Below are 24,248 nucleotides of genomic sequence, written 5' to 3'. Positions count from 1 at the left end.
CTGGGACCTCTGCTGTTCTCTTAGGTTGTTCGCAGATGATGCTGTAATTTACCGTCTAGTAAGGTCATCCGAAGACCAGTATCAGTTGCAAAGCGATTTAGAAAAGATTGCTGTATGGTGTGGCTGGTGGCAGTTGACGCTAAATAACGAAAAGTGTGAGGTGATCCACGTGAGTTCCAAAAGAAATCCATTGGAATTCGATTACTCGATAAACAGTAAAATTCTCAAAGCTGTCAATTCAACTAAGTACCTGGGTGTTAAAATTACGAACGTCAGTTGGAAAGACCACATAGATAATATTGTGGGGAAGGCAAGCCAAAGGTTGCGTTTCATTGGCAAGACACTTAGAAGATGCAACAAGTCCATTAAAGAGAGAACTTACACTACACTTTTTCGTCCTCTGTTAGAATAATGCTGCGCGGTGTGGGATCCTTACCAGGTGGAATTGACGGAGGACATCGAAAGGGTGCAATAAAGGGCAGCTCGTTTTGTAATATCATGTAATATGGGAGTGTGGCAGATATGATACGTGAGTTGGGATGGAATTCATTAAAGCAAAGACGTTTTTTGTTGCGACGAGATCTATTTACGAAATTTCAGTCACCAACTTTCTCTTCTGAATGTGAAAATATTTTGTTGAGCCCAGCCTACATAGGTAGGAATGATCATCAAAATAAAATAAGAGAAATCAGAGCTCGAACAGAAAGGTTTAGGTGTTCGTTTTTCCTGCGCGCTGTTCGGGAGTGGAATGGTAGAGAGATATTATGACTGTGGTTCGATGAACCCTCTGCCAAGCACTTAAATGTGAATTGCAGAGTAATCATGTAGATGTAGATGTAAAAACACCAACATGATGTGGGACTACTGTCGGTCACTTCATCAAGAAGTTCCGCAAGCGACTCATCGTAGAAAAAGCTACACAAGAAGCTTCGAAGAAAAAATAGAAAATAAATGAATACAAAACAATTCCAGCTGGCAAGTGAAAGCTTTATCAACACATATCATTGTTTTAAGTAGCTTACTGTAAATACAAACCATGCTTATGTTGTAATGAAGCATTGCATTAATTTCCCCCGTTTACTGTATAGCATAGGATTTTTATACTATATAATAAAAAAGCACATTGCTCAAAAAACTATGGGTGATATAAGAAAACTAAGGGTAGATTTGGATTCAGCTCAAAAATCTATCAAGATCAGGTTGAAAGTAAAAAAACGTTTTCATAAAAAAATTTTCGTTGGCCTGTGCTATTGACGAGTGCTGCTCGCCATGATATCTCCCAAGTGGTCGCAAGCAGAATGGGAAGCTGATTGTCTGGCAGAAGAGTTTTTAACCAGTGTTTTAATCAGTAGGGAAACACACTGCATCTTGCTAAGTGAATCTACAAAGAATAATGGTATGGTATCAGTGAAATTCTCCCCATCTTTTCTGGAATAAACCAAGTAACAGGGAAAGGTTTTTGCAACAAGCCAGCAGGCCTGGCACTCCTCCCAAAGGGTGGCCGGGGAGAGATTGGTTGGTTTGGGGGGATTAAAGGGACCAGACTGCTATGGTCATCGGTCCCTTTTTCCAAAGACAAAGAACACCCACAGAGAATAAAAACAAGGAACAGAAGAGATCACAGACGATACAGAACAAGAGATACTGAGACAAAGACAAGACAAAACAAACTAAAACCACACAGAGTGTGACGGTGGTTGGCCGACCATAGACATAAAAAAGGAAAGGCCAACCACTTAGAAACACATTAAAAAATCAGTGTAAAACCATAGGCCAAAGGCCAGAATCAACACAAAACAATAAAATAAAACAGAAACACTCAGAGTAAATGATATAATCCCCCTGCCCGAATAAAACGTAAAACTAAGTCAGCCATAGTGGAGTCGTCTGTTAAAAGGGCAGGGAGCGTAGCAGGCAGCGCAAATGTCTGCCGGACCACAGCTAAAAGGTGGCAGGCCAGCAAAATGTGGGCCACTGTCAAAGCTGCCCCACAGCGACATAGAGGAGGGTCCTCCCGGCGCAGTAAATAACTGTGTGTCAGCCGGGAGTGGCCAATGCGGAGCCGGCAAAGAACTACTGAGTCCCTGCGAGTGGCTCGCAGGGATGACCGCCACACAGCCGTCGTCTCCTTGACAGCACGGAGTTTATTGCGCATTGTCAGTTCGCGCCATTCATCGTCCCATAGCGCCAAGATTTTGCGGCGGAAGACTGCCCGCAAATCAGTCTCTGGGAGGCCAACGTCCAGAGATGGCTTACTGGTGGCCTCTTTCGCCAGGCGGTCAACATGTTCGTTACCCGGGATACCGACATGACCGGGGGTCCACACAAAGACCACAGAGCGGCCGCAACAGGCGAGAGTATGCAGAGACTCGTGGATAGCCATCACCAGACGAGAACGAGGGAAACACTGGTCGAGAGCTCGTAAACCGCTCAGGGAATCGCTACAGATCACGAAGGACTCACCTGAGCAGGAGCGGATATACTCTAGGGCTCGAAAGATGGCGACTAGCTCAGCAGTGTAAACGCTGCAGCCAGCAGCCAAGGACCGTTGTTCGAAATGGTCCCCTAGAGTTAGCGCATACCCGACACGACCAGCAACCATCGAACCGTCGGTGTAAACAATTCCAGAGCCCTGATACGTGGCAAGGATGGAATAAAAGCGGCGGCGGAAGGCCTCTGGAGGGACCGAGTCCTTCGAGCCCTGCGCCAAGTTGAGCCGAAGGCAAGGGGGAGGAACACACCACGGGGGTGTATGCAGAGGCGCCTGGAAAGGAGGCGGAACAGGGAAAAACCCAAGCCCGCAGAGAAGCTCCTTGATGCGTACGGCGATCGGACAACCCGACCGGGGCCGACGGTCCGGCAGATGGACGACCGACTGCGGGAACAGGACACGGTAATTTGGATGCCCGGGCAAACTAAAAACATGGGCAGCATAAGCAGCCAGTAATTGTTGGCGTCGTACCCGCAGTGGAGGTACACCTGCCCCCACTAGTACACTGTCCACAGGGCTGGTGTGGAAAGCACCAGTGGCAAGGCGTATCCCGCTGTGGAGAATTGGGTCCAGCACCCGTAACGCAGATGGGGATGCTGAGCCATAAGCCAGGCTCCCATAATCCAGACGGGACTGGATTAACGCCTGGTAGAGCCGCAACAGGGTAGAGCGGTCGGCGCCCCAGCGGGTGTGGCTCAAGCATCTCAGAGCGTGTAGATGCCGCCAACACGTCTGTTTCAGCTGCCGGATATGAGGCAGCCAAGTCAATCGGGCATCGAAAATCACCCCCAAAAACCTGTGGGTCTCCACCACAGCAAGGAGTTCGTCGGCAAGATAAAGCCGCGGCTCAGGATGGACTGTTCGGCACCGGCAGAAATGCATAACGCGGGTCTTGGCTGCCGAAAACTGAAACCCATGCGCTACAGCCCAAGACTGCGCCTTACGGATAGCGCCCTGTAGCTGACGTTCAACAGCTGCAATGCTAGTAGAGCTGTAGGAAAGGGAGAAGTCGTCAGCATACAGGGAAGCGGAGACAGAATTTCCCACGGCCGCAGCAAGCCCGTTAATGACTATTAAAAACAGACAGACACTTAAGACAGAGCCCTGTGGCACACCGTTCTCCTGGACGTGGGAGGAACTATACGAGGCCGCGACTTGCACGCGGAAGGTACGACACGACAGAAAATTGCGGATAAAAATCGGCAGAGGACCCCGAAGACCCCATCCATGAAGCGAAGAAAGAATGTGATGACGCCATGCCGTATCGTACGCCTTCCGCATGTCGAAAAAGACAGCGACCAGGTGCTGACGGCAGGCAAAAGCAGTACGGATGGCCGACTCCAGGCTCACCAGATTGTCGGTGGCGGAGCAGCCTTTAGGGAACCCACCCTAAGACGGAGCCAGAAGGCCCCAAGACTCCAGTACCCAATGCAAGCGCCGGCTCACCATCCGTTCAAGCAACTTACAAAGAACGTTGGTGAGGCTAATGGGACGGTAGCTGTCCACCTCCAGAGGGGTCTTTCCAGGTTTCAAAACGGGGGTGACAATGCCTTCCCGCCATTGCGACGGAAACTCCCCCTTGACCCAAAGACGGTTGTAAAGATCGAGAAGGCGCCGCTGGCAGTCCACTGAAAGGTGTTTCAGCATCTGACAGTGGATGCCATCTGGCCCAGGAGCGGTATCAGGGCAAGCAGCTAGGGCACTGCGAAATTCCCACTCACTGAATGGAGCATTGTAAGATTCCGGGTGGTTGGTGCGAAACGAAAGGCTCCGACGTTCCAGTCGCTCTTTAAGGGAGTGGAAGGCCTGGGGGTAATTCGCAGAACCGGAACTCATAGCAAAATGCTCTGCTAAGCGATTTGCAATGACGTCGGAGTCAGTACAAACGGCTCCATTCAGTGAGAGCGCAGGGACGCTGGCAGGGGTCCGATAGCCGTAGACGCGTCGAATCTTGGCCCAGACCTGCGAGGGAGTGACATGGAGGCCAATGGTGGACACATACCACTCCCAGCACTCCTTCTTGCCCTGGCGGATAAGGAGGCGGACCCGCGCACGCAGCCGTTTGAAGGCGATAAGGTGGGCTAAGGAGGGATGTCGCTTGTGACGCTGGAGCGCCCGCCGGCGATCTTTAATCGCTTCAGCGATCTCAGGCGACCACCAAGGCACAGCCTTCCGCCGAGGGGACCCAGAAGAACGGTGAATGGCAGATTCGGCGGCAGTAACGATTCCGGTGGTGACCGAGTGAACCACCGCATCAATGTCATCAGTAGAGAGAGGCTCAAAAGCGGCAGTGGAGGAGAACAAATCCCAGTCAGCCTTATTCATAGCCCATCTGCTAGGGCTATGAGAAGAGTGACACTGTGGTAGTGACAAAAAGAGCGGAAAGTGGTCACTACCACACAGGTCGTCATGCACACTCCATTGGACAGACGGTAAGAGGCTATGGCTACAGATGGAAAGGTCAATGGCGGAGTAGGTGCCATGCGCCACACTGAAGTGTGTGAAGGCACCATCATTTAACAGCGAGAGATCGAGCTGCGACAAGAAATGCTCAACGATGGCGCCTCGACCTGTGGCCACTGACCCACCCCACAGAGGGTTATGGGCGTTGAAGTCGCCCAATAGCAAGAAAGGTGGCGGCAATTGGGCGACCAGTGCAGCCAGGACATGCTGCGAGACATCACCATCCGGTGGAATGTAAAGACTGCAGACGGTAACAGCCTGTGGCGTCCACACGCGTACAGCGACAGCCTCTAAAGGCGTCTGGAGAGGGACAGACTCGCTGTGCAGAGTGTGAAGGACATATATGCAGACGCCACCAGACACCCTTTCATAAGCTGCTCGGTTCTTATAATAACCCCGATAGACACGGAGGGCGGGGGTTCGCATCGCTGGAAACCAAGTTTCCTGGAGAGCAATGCAGAAGAAAGGGCGAAGGCTGATAAGTTGGCGGAGCTCAGCTAAATGGTGGAAGAAACCGCTGCAGTTCCACTGGAGGATGGTAGTGTCCATGGCGGACAAAGGCGTGACGGGACTGGGAAGGCAGATTACGCCGCTGGGTCACCTGCTGCCTCCGATTGAGCACCCGTGCTAGTGCTATCCATGGCGTCTGAGGGACCGGCGAGATCGAGGTCCTCAGCGGACGCCAGGATCTCCACCTCGTCCTCAGACGCAGAGCTGGAAGGTGGCGGTGGGGTGGCTGCCACCGCGAGTTCCTTGGGCTTAGAGCTCTTCTTCTTTGATTTCTCACGCTGCTCCTTGGGTTTAACTGGCTGAGAGGGCTTCACCGATTCAGTCTCCGGGACTGAGGAGGATCGTGAAGCCCGTCGACCAGCTGATTGCGGGCACTTACGCCACTGTCGGTCGTCAGCCATCCCACTGGTGGAAACCTGGGTAGGGAGGGACCCGAGGGACCCCTTGCGAGCGTGAGAAGCCGAAGAAGTTGGACACTTCTCCGGCTTAGAAGCAGGGACGGACGTCCCTGATGGGGGGGATGGTGTTGCCCCTGAGGTAGGTGGCGCAGGAGCAACGCGGTGGGTAGAGCCCCCCACTGGCAAGGGGGCAGGAGGAGTCTTAGTGCTTATCGAGCTGGCTGGAAGTCTCAAAACTGATGGGGCTAGCACAGGTGTTGTAGCAGCTGCATAAGAAGATGTCATTCGCACAGGATGGAGTCCGTCATATTTCCTCTTGGCCTCAGTATAGGTCAGCCGGTCCAGGGTCTTATATTCCATGATTTTGCGCTCTTTCTGAAAGACTTTGCAGTCTGGCGAGCAAGGTGAATGGTGCTCCCAGCAGTTGACGCAGATGGGAGGCGGGGCACATGGAGTATCGGGATGAGATGGGCGTCCGCAATCTCGACATGTGAGGCTGGAAGTGCAGCGGGAAGACATATGGCCGAACTTCCAGCACTTGAAGCACCGCATCGGGGGAGGGATATAGGGTTTGACGTCACATCGGTAGACCATCACCTTGACCTTTTCCGGTAACTTATCACCCTCGAAGGCCAAGATGAAGGCACCGGTAGCAACCTGATTGTCCCTCGGACCCCGATGAACGCGCCAGACAAAATGAACACCTCTACGTTCTAAGTTGGCGCGCAGCTCGTCATCAGACTGCAAAAGGAGGTCCCTATGGAAAATAACACCCTGGACCATATTTAAACTCTTATGTGGTGTAATAGTAACGTTAACATCCCCCAACTTGTCACAAGCAAGCAACCTGCGTGACTGGGCGGAGGATGCCGTTTGTATCAGTACTGACCCAGAGCGCATTTTAGACAAGCCCTCCACCTCCCCAAACTTGTCCTCTAAATGCTCGACGAAGAACTGAGGCTTTGTGGAGAGAAAAGACTCCCCATCAGCTCTCGTACAAACTAAGAATCGGAGCGAATAACTGTTACCTCCATCCTGAGACTTACGCTCTTCCCACGGCGTGGCCAGGGAGGGGAACGTTTTCGGATCGTACTTCTGAGCATTAAATTGAGCCCGAGAACGCTTAGAGACTGCTGGCGGCTGGCCGCCAGCGAGAGATGATGTACCACGCTTCATTGCGGGTCATCCGCCCTGATGCCACCTACTCCAACCAAGGACCCTCCCCACGGGCGCCACCCAGCCACAGCAAAGGCCACCTGGCAGGATGGCCGTTGCCGGGAGTCCCGATACCCCAGGAGGATAGGCATCTACTCCTTGGCATACGTGGGGAGTTAACGGAGCAGGCATCAGTAGAGCGATCCCTGTGTTGTCAGGGGGCTACAACCAAGAGGGTACATGGCGGCCCCACCACAACGGGCTGGCTACCGTGCTGGATCTTAGGTGCAAAAATGTCCAAGGTCGTCGTCGCAGTGAAAAGAAACACTGCAGAGGGCAGCGTGGTAATCGCACCCAGGGACGTATCCTCGCCCAAGAGATCGAAAACGAGCGGAACACCATTGCAACGACGAGAAATCCGGCTAAAGGTCTAATTGCACGACAGATACAGTGCACCATGTAAGGCGCCCTTCCCCAATTGGCTCGCTCTTCGGATAAATTTAGAAAGATGGAGGTCAAACCCGAGAGGGGACCATCACATAAGGCCGAAACATGTGACACTCCTTTTAGTCGCCTCTTACGACAGGCAGGAATACCGCGGGCCTATTCTAACCCCCGAACCCGCAGGGGGGGAAACAGCCGGGTTGTCAAAGGAAAAAACAGTGCGAAAAATGGGAGAAAGTGGGAGGAGTGGGGACAGGAGGGGGAGCAGCTAAGATGGGAAGGAATTGATACAGGGAAGGGAGTGCTGCCCACGACAGAAGAAAGGCTGCGATAGCTTGGGGTCCTGTGTGCATCACACACGTATTAACAAAAAAAGCTGTGGGTCCCTTGAAGCTAACTACCAAGGTATCTGCATCAAGAAGTACTACATCCCTTTTCAATGACACAGAAAGTAGCGGGACTAATATAAGCAATTAAATTCAAAGTGCACTTATATGTAACAGTATGTAGACTATAACATAACAATGAAAATAATTGTGTGAAGTAGAAACTGTTTGAGTGGTGATGAGTGGGCCAATCAAACTCCTGTCCATAAGAGGCAGTGTGAATGTTTACAACAGTTACATCAAAGGTATCTTGACAGTTTAACGAACAACAGAGGCAAACAACATCAGTGTTCACTGTCATTATGGAGCTGTTCACGAAATATAACACTTCATTCTTTATAGTTGAAACCAACAATGGTATTCTAGCACACATGCTCTCCGTTTTTAGGCATATATAGTGTGCATGCCCGATTTTTTCCACAACTTCATCAACAAGCTGCTGGCTAGCCACTGACAAGTAAACACATGTAAGTGGTAGTCGTCACATCATGTGTTGTGGACAAACAGACAAAAACGTGGACCAACATTTTCAATCAAATTTTATTTTAAGCATGATGATTCTCAAGTTGAAGCAATCCACAAGATTCGTCAAGTGCGTGGGGACAACGCAATGGGTAGCACACAGACAAAGGAGTGGCACAACCACTTAAAAGATGACCTCTCTTCAGTGAAGTACATTCAGGTAAGCCCTCAACATCCACAAATGAGGTGGTCATTTGATTATGTAATAACTGGTGATGCAGGACAGGCAAATCACAGTAAGAGAACTTGCAGAGGAGGTTAAAATTAGAATTGAATCCATCCACTTCATTTTAATGGCACCTTTGGACCTCAGGAGGATCTCGGCAGAATTTGTGTCAAAGTTGCTAACAACTAAGCCAAAGCAACTTCGTTTGGACATCACACAGGACACGCTGAATACTGTGAACAATAATCCCAGCTTTCTTCATACTCTGATCATTAGTGATCAGTCCTGTGTTGATGGGTATGACCTGGAATTTAATTTAACTCATGACAATGGAAGCATCGATCATCCTCGAGACCCAAAAATGTGAGGCATGTCCACAGCAATGTGAAAGCCATGCTAATCATCTTTTTTTATTAAAATGACATGGTCCATCATGAGTACACCCCACAAGGTACTAATGTCAATAAGAATACTACCAAGAGGTCCTGCATTGTCTTCATAAAGCAGAGAGATACAAACAGTCAGCCTTGTGGGCTGCTGGCACCTTCACCACAATAATGCACCTGCTCATCACTTTTAATTAATTCCGAGTTTTTTGGCCAAAAACACAACACAGCTGTGCCAGACTGAGATTTTCACTCTGCAGCGGAGTGTGCGCTGATATGAAACTTCCTGGCTGATTAAAACTGTGTGCCGGACCGAGACTCGAACTCGGGACCTTTGCCTTTCGCGGGCAAGTGAGTGGTAGAGCACTTGCTCGCGATAGGCATAGGTCCCGAGTTCGAGTCTCGGTCCGGCACACAGTTTTAATCTGCCAGGAAGTTTCAACACAGCTGTGGTTTGTCAGCATCCCTATTCGCCTGACTTACCACCAGGTTACTTCTGGCTTTTCCCTAACTGGGAGAAAAAACACCCAAATTCCCCATCTGAAAGGGATGAGATTTCAAAAAAAAAAAAAAAAAAAAACAAAAAAAAAACAGGGATGACATTATGCAGAATTTGATGGAGCAGCTGGCGCATCATACCAAAAGGGGACTTTCCTGCAATGCTTCCAGTAGTAGCAGCAGCGTCGGGAGAGTTATGTAGAAGACGAAGGGGGATAATTTGAAAGTCGAACAATTGTATCTGAATAAAGGTTGATTTTATAAATAAACGGATACTTTTTGAACAGCCCTTGTATGTGCTTAATTACTACGAAGATTCTTCTTCATGTGTATGCTCCACGTACGAGAGGTAACAAATCTTAGAACATTGTACTGATACACACAAAAGAATTCTATGTCATAATTTATTATGGAACCACTATAGAAGCCAAAATTTACTTACATTAATCAGTACAAGCAGCACCGACGGAGGGACAGATCCATTTGAGATCCAAAGAGCTGTCATTCGAGCCAGTTTTATTCGTTCTAGTTCAGAAAATCCCTTTATAAATATAAGCACTTTCTTCATCTCATCTTCAAACATTTTCTCGAGATACTTGTAACGTCGCATGAGCTTGATAAATACCTACAATAAAAAGTAAAATCCTATCATTACCTGTAACTTATAGGTGATAACCATGAAAATTTGTGTGTTACATACTCAAATTCAACTATGAACACAATCACTCCCTACTCTCAATTATATTAAAGAAAATTACCCAACAAAAAAGTTTTGATGTAACGGAGATATCTTCTTCAAAATACTACCTTCATTTCTAAAGTTTTATTCTGCCATCACCATACCTATGCACAATCTTAGTCCACCCCCAAGGTATTCCTGCTCCAAACCCAACATCTGTGGATGATTACAGTTTACACAAAACAGCTCTCTAGTCCCATCTGCAAACACCTGCCCTCTCCCAGCTATTTTGTGGTATCTGTATTAATCCAAACTGTCCAACTATCTATGAAAGTCATCTTCCATCTCCCACCCCCACAGTACTTTCAAACTCTGACCCTCCCAAAAAATGTCTTCACACCCACCTAATGCTTCGAAGTCACCTGTCTGAACAAAGACAGTCTATTTATTTTCAGAGATTTTACGATACTTGCATATGCTCGAATGCTTCTATCTTGTTCCCTTGTGAGAAGCAGCACATAAGGTTTAGATTGTAGAGTTGCATCTAACTAGTTTTCAGATTGCAGACACAACATGAACTTTGATGCTGTAACCTATTATTGCAGAATTAGTAAGCTCTCATGTGCACTTTTCAATTCTCTCCTGGAAGATTCTGAGGTTTCTGTCTAGGATGATCATAAGAAACAACTTCCATGGGGGGGGGGGGGGGGGGGGGGGGGGGGGGGGGGAATTGCAATGCTGCTAAACAGTATTAAGTTATTAGTACCTAAGTTGATATAATATGAAAAAAACAAAATCAAGTAAGTAGTATGCCAATGTTCACATATAACTTCATTAAAGAGAGCTTAAAATTTACTACACACTGCTTCAAACTTTACTACATACTATTCTGACTCAGGAACTTGTAGCATATGTACTTCATACTAGTATTATGAATAAGGAACTTTTAACATGGCAATTACACAAGCATTTTTGGAAATATACCTGTTCAAAACTCCGCATCGACTCCATATCTTCAGAGGCCTCAAACACGCAAGCGTTGGTTTTGCAAGGTTTGTCGCCATCTTGTGCTATCGACCCACCAGGCACTGAAACAATATATATTCTTGCATAACTGATACACCTGTTGATCACACAATGGTACAAGATTTGTGATCCTACACACCCAGGAGATTTAACATTTCAGAATGCACGAAAGTGTGTACGCACCAAATTGTCTGTTGCATGCAGAGCTCTTGGTAACTGTATATTCTATGTTATGCCCCACAGTTACAGGCCTCCCACTACCTTTCCACACCAAACAGAGGCTTTCCTGCACACTATTCTGGATTAGCACTCACAACACAAATATTGTGGAAGATGCTATCATCGCAGCTGAGAGATTTTAGTGGAAGAATCATTCACTCTTAACAATGTGAAAAAGACAGATTGCTACTTACTGTACATAAAACACATCAAGTTACAGACAGGCACTATTAAAAAATATGAACATAAAGCTTTTAGCCCGCAGCCTTCATCAGTAAAAAGACACAGAAATACCCTTTTCCCTATGTTAAAAGCCACTAACCAGTATGTCTAGCACTTTATCGTATCCATTAACCATTCTGCATCTCATGGCTGTAACTTCAGTACATGGCATCCTGATATTCTATCACCAGAGATATATTAAGAAAATCTGATGCAGACTTTTCTTCTAATTCTGATTAGATTACACAGACTGTTCTTTCGGTAGATCCATGGTGAGGATACCCTCAAGGATGTAAAAAAAGAGAAGAAAGAAAGGAAGGAAGAAAGAAAAGATTGAAGGTGAGAAAATCCCTGTCTTCCACATTTAACGTGATGTGTTACCAAGTTTAATGTTTCTGAATGTTGTACAATTAGATTTCAAACCTCATGTTGTGAGGGAACTTAGGATTTATGGGAAATGGCATGAATTGTTTGTCAAGAAAACTAAAGCTTTTGACACTGGGACCACAAATCAGGACTTCTGTAGTGGCAACTGAGGGGATTCAGTGTGACCACTGTTTTTTCAGTTATTAGGCTACTGATGTGTGTGCGCAGCAACAACTTTTTGCCTGAAACACATCACAGTTGTTTCTGTAATTTTATTTAAACATCAATTGAGAGCTCTAAATCACACCTATGAATCTGTCTTCTATATGAGCCAAAAACTAAGCATTTTTTACACTCTTGTTGTTCTGAAAGTACAATCCAACAAATATTAAAACAGAAAGGAAGTTAAACACACACACACACACACACACACACACACACACACACACACACACACACACACACACACACACAATTTTATTCTTGGAATTATTTACATTCCCCTCAAGAACTTCCCTTTACCTTATTTACAGTCCCCCATTCAGATCTCCAGGCGGCGATTACTCAGGACATCGTTAACAGGAGAAGAAAAACGCATTCTATGACCGGAGCGTGGAGTGTCAGATCCCTTAATTGGGCACGTAGGTTAGAAAATTTAAAAAGGGAAATGGATAGGTTAAAGTTAGATATAGTGGGAATTAGCGAAGTTCAGTGGCAGGAGAAACAAGACTTCTGGTCAGGTGGTTACAGGGTTATAAATACAAAATCAAATAGGGGTAATGCAGGAGTAGGTTTATTAATGAATAAAAAATAGGAGTGTGGGTAAGCTACTACAAACAGCGTAGTGAACACCTTGTTGTGGCCAAGATAGACACGAAGTCCACATCTTCTACAGTAGTAGAAGTTTATATGCCAACCAGCTCTGCAGATGACGAAGAAATTGAAGAAATGTATGATGAGATAAAAGAAATTATTCAGATAGTGAAGGGAGACGAAAATTTAATAGTCATGGGTGACTGGAATTCGGCAGTAGGAAAAGGAAGAGAAGGAAACATATTACGTGAATATGGGTTGGGGCTAAGAAATGAAAGAGGAAGCAGCCTGGTAAAATTTTGCACAGGGCATAACTTATTCATAGCTAACACTTGGTTCAAGAATCATGAAAGAAGGTTGTATACATGGAAGAAGCCTGCAGATACTACAGGTATCAGATAGATTATATAATGGTAAGACAGAGATTTAGGAACCAGACATTTCCAGGGGCAGATGTGGACTCTGACCACAATCTATTGGTTATGAACTGTAGATTAACACTGAAGAAACTGCAAAAAGGTGAGAATTTAAGGAGATGGGACCAGGATAAACTGACATACACAGAGGTTGTAGAGAATTTCAGGGAGAACATTAGGGAACAATTGACAGGAATGGGGGAAAGAAATACAGTAGAAGAAGAATGGGTAGCTTTGAGGGATGAAGTAGTGAAGGCAGCAGATGATCAAGTAGGTAAAAAGACAAGGGCTAGTAGAAATCCTTGGGTAACAGAAGATATATCGAATTTAACTGATGAAAGGAGAAAATATAAAAATGCAGTAAATGAAGCAGGCAAAAAGGAATATAAACATCTCAAAAATGAGATCGACAGGAAGTGCAAAATGGCTAAGCAGGGATTGCTAGAGGACAAATGTAAGGACGTAGAGGCTTATCTCACTAGCGGTAAGATAGATACTGCCTACTGGAAAATTAAAGAGACCTTTGGAGAAGAGAGAACCACTTGGATGAATATCAAGAGCTCAGATGCAAACCCAGTTCTAAGCAAAGAAGGGAAAGCAGAAAGGTGGAAGGAGTATATAGAGTGTCTATACAGGGGCGATGTTCTTGAGGACAATATTATGGAAATGGAAGAGAATGTAGATGAAGATGAAATGGGAGATACGATACTACGTGAAGAGTTTGACAAAGCACTGAAAGACCTAAGTCAAAACAGGGCCCCAGAAGTAGACAACATTCCATTAGAACTACTGACGGCCTTGGGAGAGCCAGTCCTGACAAAACTCTACCATCTGGTGAGCAAGATGTATGAGACAGGCGAAATACCCTCAGACTTCAAGAAGAATATAATAATTCCAATCCCAAAGAAAGCAGGTGTCGACAGAAGTGAAAATTACTGAACTATCATTTTAATAAGTCACAGCTGCAAAACACTAATGCGAATTATTTACAGATGAATGGAAAAACTGGTAGAAGCTGACCTCGGGGAAGATCAGTTGGTATTCCGTAGAAATGCTGGAACACGTGAGGCAATAGTGACCCTACGACTTCTCAGAAGATAGATTAAGGACAGGCAAACCTACATTTCTGGCATTTGTAGACTTAGAGAAAGCTTTTGACAATGCTGACTGGAATACTCTCTTTCAAATTCTGAAGGTGGCAGGGGTAAAATACAGGGAGTGAAAGGCTATTTACAATCTGTACAGAAACCAGATGGCAGTTATAAGAGTCGAGGGTCATGAAAGGGAAGCAGTGGTTGGGAAGGGAGTGAGACAGGGTTGTAGCCTCTCCCAGATGTTCTTCAATCTGAATATTGAGCAAGCTGTGAAGGAAACAAAAGAAAAGTTCGGAGTAGGTATTAAAATCCATGGAGAAGAAATAAAAATTTTGAGGTTTGCCGATGACATTGTAATTCTGTCAGAGATAGCAAAGGACTTGGAAGAGCAGTTGAACTGAATGGACAGTGTCTTGAAAGGAGGATATAACATGAAATCAACAAAAGCAAAACGAGGATAATGGAATGTAGTCGAATTAAGTCGGGCGATGCTGAGGGAATTAGCTAAGGAATGAGAAAGTAGTATGTGAGTTTTTGCTATTTGGGGAGCAAAATAACTGATGATGATCAAAGTAGAGAGGATATAAAATGTAGACTGACAATGGCAAGGAAAGTGTTTCTGAAGAAGAGAAATTTCCTAACATCAGGTATAGATTTAAGTGTCAGGAATAAGTTTCTGAAAGAATTTTATGGAGTGTAGTCATATATGGAAGTGAAACATGGCAGATAAATAGTTTGGACAAGAAGAGAATAGAAGCTTTCGAAATGTGGTGCTACAGAAGAATGCTGAGGATTAGATGGGTGGATCACATAACTAATGAGGAGGTACTGAATAGAATTGGGGAGAAAAATTTGTGGCACAACTTGACTAGAAGAAGGGATTGGTTGGTAGGACATGTTCTGAGGCATCAAGGGATCACCAATTTAGTATTAGGGGGCAGCGTGGAGGGTAAAAATTGCACAGGGAGACCAAGAGATGAATGTACTAAGCAGATTCAGAAGGATGCAGGTTGCAGTAGGTGCTAGGAGATGAAGAAGCTTGCTCATGATAGAGTAGCATGGAGAGCTGCATCAAACCAGTCTCTGGACTGAAGACCACAAAAATAACAACATATTGAAATGTTTTTGTCTAGGTCATATTCTTCAAGAAAGCAGTATCAAAATTAGAACCCAAAGAAAAGTTTAACTATTCTCTTGTACTCTCCTTCTAGAGGTACTATGCCAAAGGACTGTTGTTCCTTGAAATTCTAACACGATGACTACTATTACACAGTGTAACCTCACTTTTACATCCAGGGAATAAACATTTTCCTGCTATTTACAACTTTTTTTTTTATCGCTCCTGTCAAATTCCCTATGTTCACAATGTTGCTTTGCACCCATTTTTGCATTAACATAACGATAATTTTCCCATAATTTACACTTTATGAAACATTGTTCATGGAGGAAAAAAACTTGCATTATTGAAATAGAATGAAGCAGGCACTGTGTTGACCTCCAAGTAGTGTTTACAAACGTTACATGGTCGACTTTCTTGACATCAGGGCGCTTTACTCAGCATATCACAATTGGCAAACGTCAGAACAATTTGTAATTTTTCTTCTGCTACTGCCAACCTCTACGTGGTGGCTGATGGGAGTAATTGTTTCAAGAAAAGTGTGAAGAAGATGCGACTTCAGAGGAACATTCTGTCTGTTTCGTCGTTACCAACTTAATCTTTCAGTACTGTGAGCCACACAGTATGTAGTACCCTTACACTATTGTAGTCATATTGTTTCTTTTCAGCATTAACTTCGCCCTATGTTTTTAATCATATGCAGAGGATGTCCATTTCCCAGTATTTTAAACTTTATGACATATGGTAGTTTCATTTATAGTTTGCACACACACACACACACACACACACACAACACACACACACACACACACACTGAACACAGTGTCATTTGCTTGCTAAAGTTGACAATGTTGGCAGCAGCACTGACGTAACTGTTTCTACAATGGAGGCGAGTTGATTTCAATCGACACAGTTACTCTTATTAACTGCCATGCCAGGAGTTTGTGGACTTTGCAGCATGCCCATAGCCTTGTGTTAAGTGATCGAAATGTACTGCTAGTCATTTCTTTCAAGTTTCTCTCTGTTGCAGCTTTCTATGGAAGCAAAGAAAAAATTCTCAGGGAAAAAAAAAAGGCCCAGTTATTCTAAAAAATGCGGATCTAGAAGGAATTATGAAGAACTGAATTCAGGCACCATTTGCTTTGAACATTCTAGTGAAGTTTCATGTTGCACAAAATGGCACTGAAAATTGCCAATGTGCTTGGTATCGAGGACTCTACCTCATCTAATGGGTGGATTGCTAGGTTTAACAAGCGGTACAATTTTGTGTACAAAACTGTATATGGTGAAGAAAACAGTATAGATACAAAACCTGTTAGTAAATGACAGAGTGGCAAGTTACAGGAACTTATGAAGTAATGTAAACCGAAGGATATTTTAAACAGTGATAAAATATATCACTTTTTCAGCAGCTTGCCAAACAAAAAGCTTGCCTTCAAAGGTGAAAACTGTCATGAAGGCAAACATGGTAAAGTTCTCCTGACAGTAATGCCAGGCACACACACGGATCTTTCCACAAAAAATTTAACTTTCATGACTGGCGAACCAAAAAACCCAAGTCGTTTTAAAAATATAAAAACACTGTCAACAAAGCATCAGAACTATTTGAGAAGCAATTATGTTGCCTTGATGCAACGATGGAAATGCACAACGGGAAAATTCTCGTTAGTGGATTGTTGCCCTGCGCATCCTAAAAACATAAGTTTACATAATGTGCAACTAGCATTTCAGTCACCACACTGTACAAGCAAATTACAGCCTTGGATCTGGGTATGATTCATGCCTTCAAAACATATTACAGGAAGGAGACCGTGCAGAAAGCATCAACTTTGATGGAGGCTGGGAAATACCCAGTCTGTTTTGAAGTGTCCTTTTTAGATGCTTTGCATTATAAGGCCAAGGCACAGACATAAGTTAAACAGGCCACCATCTCAAATTGCTTCTGAAAAGCGGGATTCACTGAAGCCAACAAAGGAAATGGATCTGACACACAACAACTGAGTATTAATGACGACAACGAGAAACTACTAGCTTCATCATGGAAAAGTTGCAGCTTGCGAATCTGGTTCAAAATTTCGTACACATTGGCATCAGCAATGTTGTCACTGTGGAAAGAGTATCTGCTGATGATGTGATTGACTTCTATACACATGAAAACCTTAAAGTGCAGAAAGTGATAGTAATGTTACCTCAATTGCAGTTTTAGGCCTAAATGTAGGAATGGAAATAAAAATATTTAAAATGCTTATGGTTTTTTTTATGCAAAAAGTAGTACTACTGTACCCATCTCTTCACATCACAGTCATGTAAGACCACTCAAAGGTCAATGTAATAAAAATGGCTCATTAATATTTTATAAAATGTGAACATAAAAGGCTTAAGTGCAGTATGGTACCCACCCCTGTAAACATCATGGATACAGACTGATCTGTATCATAGCCCTGATATCTAGGTGGATTCAAAGGTGACAATTTGGTTGTGAGCTGACGAAACCAGCGAGTGTGTTTGAGGCTGCAGTGACAGACTGTTCCATAGTGTAGTGCAGCATTACAATATTTCACGCACATTTCTTTACAAACTCCTCACATCTGAAGTTGCGAATACTGTGCACATCTGCTGACGTCACTTTTGCAGGAAAGTTACACTAAAAATGATGTGGTTTAGAGAGATCTTCAATGCAGTGTACACTTTAACTGCGCTTTTCATAGGTTGCAAGTACCACCTTAGCTTTGCAAACACATAAATCAACATTGTAGCTGCTTGGTTTGCATTATTTTAGTGTGATTTGTTGTGCTAAAGTGTCCGTAAATGTCATGTCAGCTGCAAAACCCTAATAATCTTTACTAGATACTAAACTATCTTTGATAAGTATTTTGACGTCTATTATGTATGTGTCATACTGAACTACAAGAAGGCAAGGGTGGCCTTATACATAGCCTGCACAGCTTAAAATGCTGTTTCCCATATTTTACATAACTTTTTCCAAGTCCCTTGAAAAGTGCAAAAGCATAGTTTTACTGCATTACCAGAAGACTATAAAGGCACAGGAGAAAATTGTCGTAAGGATCAATATCAGAGACAGGATATTAATCAATGCTTACACCATTCATAAAGTTGTCTATCACAGAAGCCTGTGACATGGTAAATTCAATACCACAATTGGCAAATTCTTGGAATTAAATTGTAAGGACTCCAAAGTAAAGTAACTGCTGAAGGGTACTAAAAGAAGTGTTAATAGTCCTACAAAAAGGAAGTGGAATAGAAAGCCAATGATCCAGACTCATTCCACATCCTTGGTAGGAACCAGTGAATATGCCAGATATACCATCAGAAATTTCACCTCCTAAAATATATTCCAATTTTGCCAAAGTCTGTAAGGCCTACTTCCTCAACAATGAATTCACAACATCTACTACAATGCTATAGCACACAGTATTGTTTCCTTGCTAAAGTTGACAATGGGGTGAAACAAAACATACTAGCATGAAGTCGTACAAATTGCACCAGTTCCTCTGCTTCCAAAAATGCGCCAAGTTGTATCGCAACATAACTCAAGTAATAAGGCCTATAACTGTGGCACATTACTTGGGTCAATGGATGTGTTCGATTCCACCTGCCCACTTTGAACCATGACTTAACTGTGTTGTGTTGAGCAATGTCACTGAGACGGGCCTGTCTGAAAGACTGTTTACAGAGGGTGTTTTGAGTAAGTGGTGGTGCGCACTGGTGTGGGCTGTATATATTTCTGAACTGTTTGAGAGTGATATTAGTGTGGCATTGTACTAAGTATTGTGTGTCAATGTTTTCGAAGATTGGATTTTTGTTGGCCCGACAGTCACTTACTTTCAAGTTGTTTGTTATTGGCTACTGATTAATTTTGGTTTTAATATTCATAGTAGAGATGGGTAGTTTGCAAACGAACGGGTGCTTAGGAACGGTTCACGAAGATGAACAAAAGGACCGAGGAACGAATTCCAAGGAACGATCGGTTCGTAGTTCACTTCGGTCGCGGCGGTCTACTTATAGTTCCTGGGAACGAGGAATGATCAGTTCATAGATCAGTAGTTAACTTCAATCGCGGCGGTCACTTCGGCAGTTCTCATTCCAGCCTCGGTCGCGTGCTCGTCTCAGTATCGGTCTGCCTCGGCCGCACTCATCGTTCTTCGCATGACCATCTGTTTCAGTTCCACTGCAGACTGCTCCTAGTTAGTTCAGTATCCAGTTGTTCGTTTCGTTCACTGCGCTCGCTCATTTTACATGTGTTCCAAACTGTTCTTGCACTTGGTTCTGGCTATTCAGCGTCCACGACCGGTAATCAAAAAGTATTTTATTGTTACGTAAATTACATAAAAATTATGTCGTATGTAATAGGTACGTCTTTTCAGGTAACAAAAGGGCATATCAGCTCACTTCATTATATCGAACAGCAGAAGACATACTTACAACAAGGCAAGTTTTTTTTTTTGTTATTTATATATTTTTTGGTTTCATCGACTTGATTTAGCAACTAACTTCCAATAATTTGCTTAATTTTTTGTGTAAGAAAATTTATATAAAGCGATTTTCATGTACCTTTCATATACAAAACATTACATTTAGGAAGGCTCTAATTATTTTAAAGTTTGGTTGTTTCTAATTTGCATTGCCTGCTAGTTTGATTTCTTTGGGGGGGGAGGAGGGAAGTGGGTTGTAGGTCATTTTGGCTCAGTAGGAAAAACAATGCCTCTCCATTTGAAAAGACATAGATTGCCATAAAATCGCATTTACTTATTATCTCAAACATTTGTTCAGAAGGAGCTTTCAAATCAAAAACTTTATTACTGCGAACTTTATTATTACTATTGCTGCATTAACTTTAATAATGCAACACAAAAACCTAATTTTTACTAAGCGTGTGATGCAAGTATGATGAGAAAACCACATTTTATTTTATGCTTCCATAAAGTCTCTACTTCGCCTATGAACTCAGAGACAACGTGAAGTATATATAGGGTGTAAACGATTATGGTTTACAACATAGCATAGCTATGAAGAATTTTATACAAGACACTTGTGGTCTATTAAGTTGGGTAACAGCCACCAACAGGTTTACAACTACATGAGTGTCACGTGAGATTTTCCATGTTCTCTTCTCCAGCTCTCTACACATCGTCATCGATTGTTTCGCAACTGTTCCTTGCATTAGCTAGTTATTTCTTCACTGCCTAATTATTACATGTTTGTTTGTTGTATCTGCTCATACTCCAGGTGGGGAGGCAAGTGCCCCCTCTTTGTGCCCTCCATCCTTCAGTCACCTACACTACTAGTTTTCAGTTTTTCTTAAGAACCATATACCAAGCACAAATGAACGGTGAATGAGTAAAAGTGAACAGTTCCCAAAAAAGAACGATCAGCAGTGAACTAGTTCCCAAGGATGAACGAGTTTGCCCATCTCTAATTCATAGTTCATTGCATTCCTAATGGTTCGAAAGTTTTTCGTGCAAATTTCATTTGGTACTACATATGGATCTTAACGTGATTTACTACTCATTCTTTTGTCGCTGCTATGTGCGAGGGGAAGGTTGGGGGTGGGGGTGGAAGAGGAATGTGTGTGTGTGTGTGTGTGTGTGTGTGTGTGTGTGTGTGTGTGTGTGTTTTTCCTTGATATGCAGGTATTGAAATACATATTGGAGAGGGTTTCTTATGATTTTGCAGTTTGTGTTGCTAACTCAAGTTCAAAGTTAGGAGCTTAGAGTTCTAGGTATTGTGGAGTAGCTATTTTGGTCTTGTTAGGTTTCGATAACAGTTCTGCTACATTATTAACAAGAGCTTAAGTCGACGGCTGTCTGTGACTGATTTCCATGTTATGGATTATCAACAAGCTAATAATATTCTGCCATCAGTAACAATTTTTATTTATTTATTTTTTTTTTACTTGCAGTCCAACACAATTCAAAGCCACAACTTCATTTTCAAGGACTGTATGGCTTTAATGGGCAGTGAATCTGGTTCAATTTTGTACCTAATATTAAGAGAACAAAACAGTTATTATATTTAATGGGGTAAACTGCACCTCAGGTGGAATTAATGAGAAAATTCTAGAGGAATATGAGACGTGAAGTCTAGTATCACATTACTGACCACATAAACTTTCATCTTCTGCGTGGTGAAAAACTTCCATATGTGCACTCACATTTTGAAACTATTTAACATGTTTAAGATAGTAATACATGACTCAAATGTTGCATAAACAACCTGTATTACAGTGATACGATGGTGGACTGGATTTACTATTATGCAAACAGAAATAGTAAATCCCATCTATAATTTTCTCACAGCAACTCTCATTAAATCTAACAGCTAAGTCATTCTGTCACTATTAGGTAAAAAACTGAAGTGGATGTAATGCCCATTACAGCCACAAAGTCCTTGAAAATGGAGCTCCAGCTCTGAATCACATTGGACAGCACTTTAAAAAAATAAAAAATTGTCACTGATGACAATATTATTAATAAATAATTCTTAATATACATAGTTCTGCTAGTTGTGGGTTCTCATTATCGTGGGGTTGGTTTGACCAATATAAGTAAAGTGAACTTCCCAATATTGGATTTTATAGTTGTGATGGAGGAGTTTATGTATCACTATCTTAATTAGACACTTCTGTATTGCACAAATGTTTAGATAAATTACTTTATTAATTTCAGGTAATAGTAAATGGTTTAGCTACCCATAATAAAGTGATAAACTACTTCAAAACAACTAAAAAGTATACAATCTTCTGTGCAATAATATAAATTTGATTTTGTCTTCACAAGAAATATTTACCTAAAAGACCTCCAGCTATGAGGATATCAAACAATGCTTCCCCATAACGTCTGTAGTCCAGTTTAGACCCGGCAGTATCCAGAAATTTGGAAACAGCTTCTAAGTCAGTCCCAGCTTTGTTAAGCCCTTGTAGTATAGCGTCTCTAAACCCAGCTGGATCATATTTCTCTTTTTCATCTGGAAACAAAAAGTTAACAGTGATACTGTGCAACAACAATTTATATGTATTACAAAGTAATATTTTGTAAGTAGAAGCTACTTAAAAGTACTCAAAATTCGTCTAACATTTTAACAACACTATTATAAAAGCCATGGTCCCGCTGTGTGGTCAGTGATGAAAAATGAATTTAGTCTTCAACAAATAAGTCTAATGTTTATGATTTTGTATGGAAAAATACAAGAATTCCACCCATTCATAGAATATCAATGATTTAAGTTTCTCCTCATGTAGGCCACTGAAACTAACCATGAAAATGAATTACGCTGGAAACTGAAATTCTTTTGGGTCACAAGAGACCGATTTTCAAAAAACAACGTATATACAATCTAATATTATTTACTAACAAAGACACACATTCATCCTGGTACATTCCATGAGGGGGAAAAAAGGAAGGAAGATTCGTGTTTAGCATCCTGTCAACAAGGTCATTAGGGACAAATGAAGTACAACAAAATGCATGGTACTGAATCAGATTTTAGGAACACACACACATACAGTACGCACATTTGACATGTAATATATTTTTTCCATGTAATTTGCATTCTCATTTAAATAAAACCTGCTCTATGTGGGAGAAGGGTCCAACAACCAACATTTTACAGAATGTAAACAAAGGTCCAAATACGATACATACAATACTTATAAATGACCTACTAAAAAGTTGTACGACAGCAGTACAGATAAAGTGATGAAATCTTTTTCTACCTGGATGGAATTTTTTTTTTCTTGAAATTATTGTATTTACTGACACACGGCGATCTGGAGGTGCTATGAATTGTATTTACCCAACTTGCACTGTGAACTTAACAACAGTGGTAGGTATGAACTTCCGGCGGATTTCTGTATGTAACTGTAACGTTGTGCAATAAGAGGTACAGCCGAAATACCACGTTTCCTCACCTCTATTACAATACCGTTAACACACATGGTGTCCCTTAATTGAACTGTTTCCTGGTTTTGTAATAGTACCCCAATGTTACTCGAAGCATAATGCGTAAATGTGTTAAAAGATTTATGAAGGAAAACTTCCTAGTTGGTTATTTAACTTTACATGTATCATCATACTGATACGAAAATGGAACTCCCAAAACCTTAGAGATACACTTTTTAGAATAGTTGTGTTTCGATTTTTATTGAGGAGGCACTTAGTAACGACGGGATTTTGACATACCTCTTTTCCGTGTCTTGATTCGCTGCCCTGACAGTACTGGCTTTTCTGTTTTTTGACTCATACAATAACTGGCTGAAATTAAAGAAAATAGTTACATTAGAAATTACTTCCAGTGTTCGAAAGCTTTAACTAAGATAAACATCTGTCTACATCCGAAAGCCGTCGTTATGGGTTTGTTAGACAGATTCATTCGACAATAACTTACGGTAGCATGGATCTTATAACTTCACTGAAGAAGTGATATGTACGAGATGCTAGGGAAATTCAACATATCACTAGAATAAACCAAAATAAAACACACATTTTAAATACTTACAAACTATGTCGAATGACTAATGAGTTTGTATCAAGGTTAACTTTTTAAATATTCTTGACAATTCCAAAATTACACTTATTTCTAATGCACATCAAACGTCTGCCACCGTAAGAAAAAGTGAGAGATGCTTAAATTACATGATCTTCAAAATACTTACAAAATTACTTGTTAAACTTGCAGCACCAAACCCCTCGTGAGGCCTTTGATGTTCAGAGAGTATTGAGCAACGTGTGACGATAGAGGCGGAACTAAATACTAGTCAAATTAACTGATAATTTGCAAAGATCGGAGATCAGCAAAGAAATACTTGAGGTAAGTATTTATTACACGATTGCTTATGAGAATGCACGAAAATTAAAAAAA

The 24,248-nt window shown here is 42.7% G+C and overlaps 2 protein-coding genes across 2 annotated transcripts in view; one reads left to right on the top strand and one right to left on the bottom strand.

Moving 5' to 3' along the window:
* The window catches only part of LOC124616207 (protein krasavietz), a 60,556-nt gene extending 36,362 nt beyond the window's left edge, over nt 1–24,194 (bottom strand). The window contains exons 1-5 of the mRNA XM_047144514.1: nt 24,043–24,194; nt 23,570–23,641; nt 22,179–22,355; nt 11,083–11,186; nt 9,862–10,044 (exon numbers count right to left, since the gene is read on the bottom strand). Coding sequence (XP_047000470.1) covers nt 9,862–10,044; nt 11,083–11,186; nt 22,179–22,355; nt 23,570–23,630 — 525 coding nt within the window. The 5' untranslated portion in view covers nt 23,631–23,641; nt 24,043–24,194. The remainder of the gene's footprint in view (nt 1–9,861; nt 10,045–11,082; nt 11,187–22,178; nt 22,356–23,569; nt 23,642–24,042) is intronic.
* The window catches only part of LOC124616218 (probable 39S ribosomal protein L45, mitochondrial), a 101,715-nt gene continuing 101,550 nt past the window's right edge, over nt 24,084–24,248 (top strand). The window contains exon 1 of the mRNA XM_047144523.1: nt 24,084–24,197. The gene's annotated coding sequence lies outside the window, so the exon portion shown is untranslated. The remainder of the gene's footprint in view (nt 24,198–24,248) is intronic.

Source organism: Schistocerca americana, chromosome 1, assembly GCF_021461395.2.
Source record: "Schistocerca americana isolate TAMUIC-IGC-003095 chromosome 1, iqSchAmer2.1, whole genome shotgun sequence".
Lineage (NCBI taxonomy): Eukaryota > Metazoa > Arthropoda > Insecta > Orthoptera > Acrididae > Schistocerca > Schistocerca americana.
The sequence above is the reverse complement of the archived record's forward strand: the minus strand, read 5'-3'. Positions and strand labels throughout refer to the sequence as shown.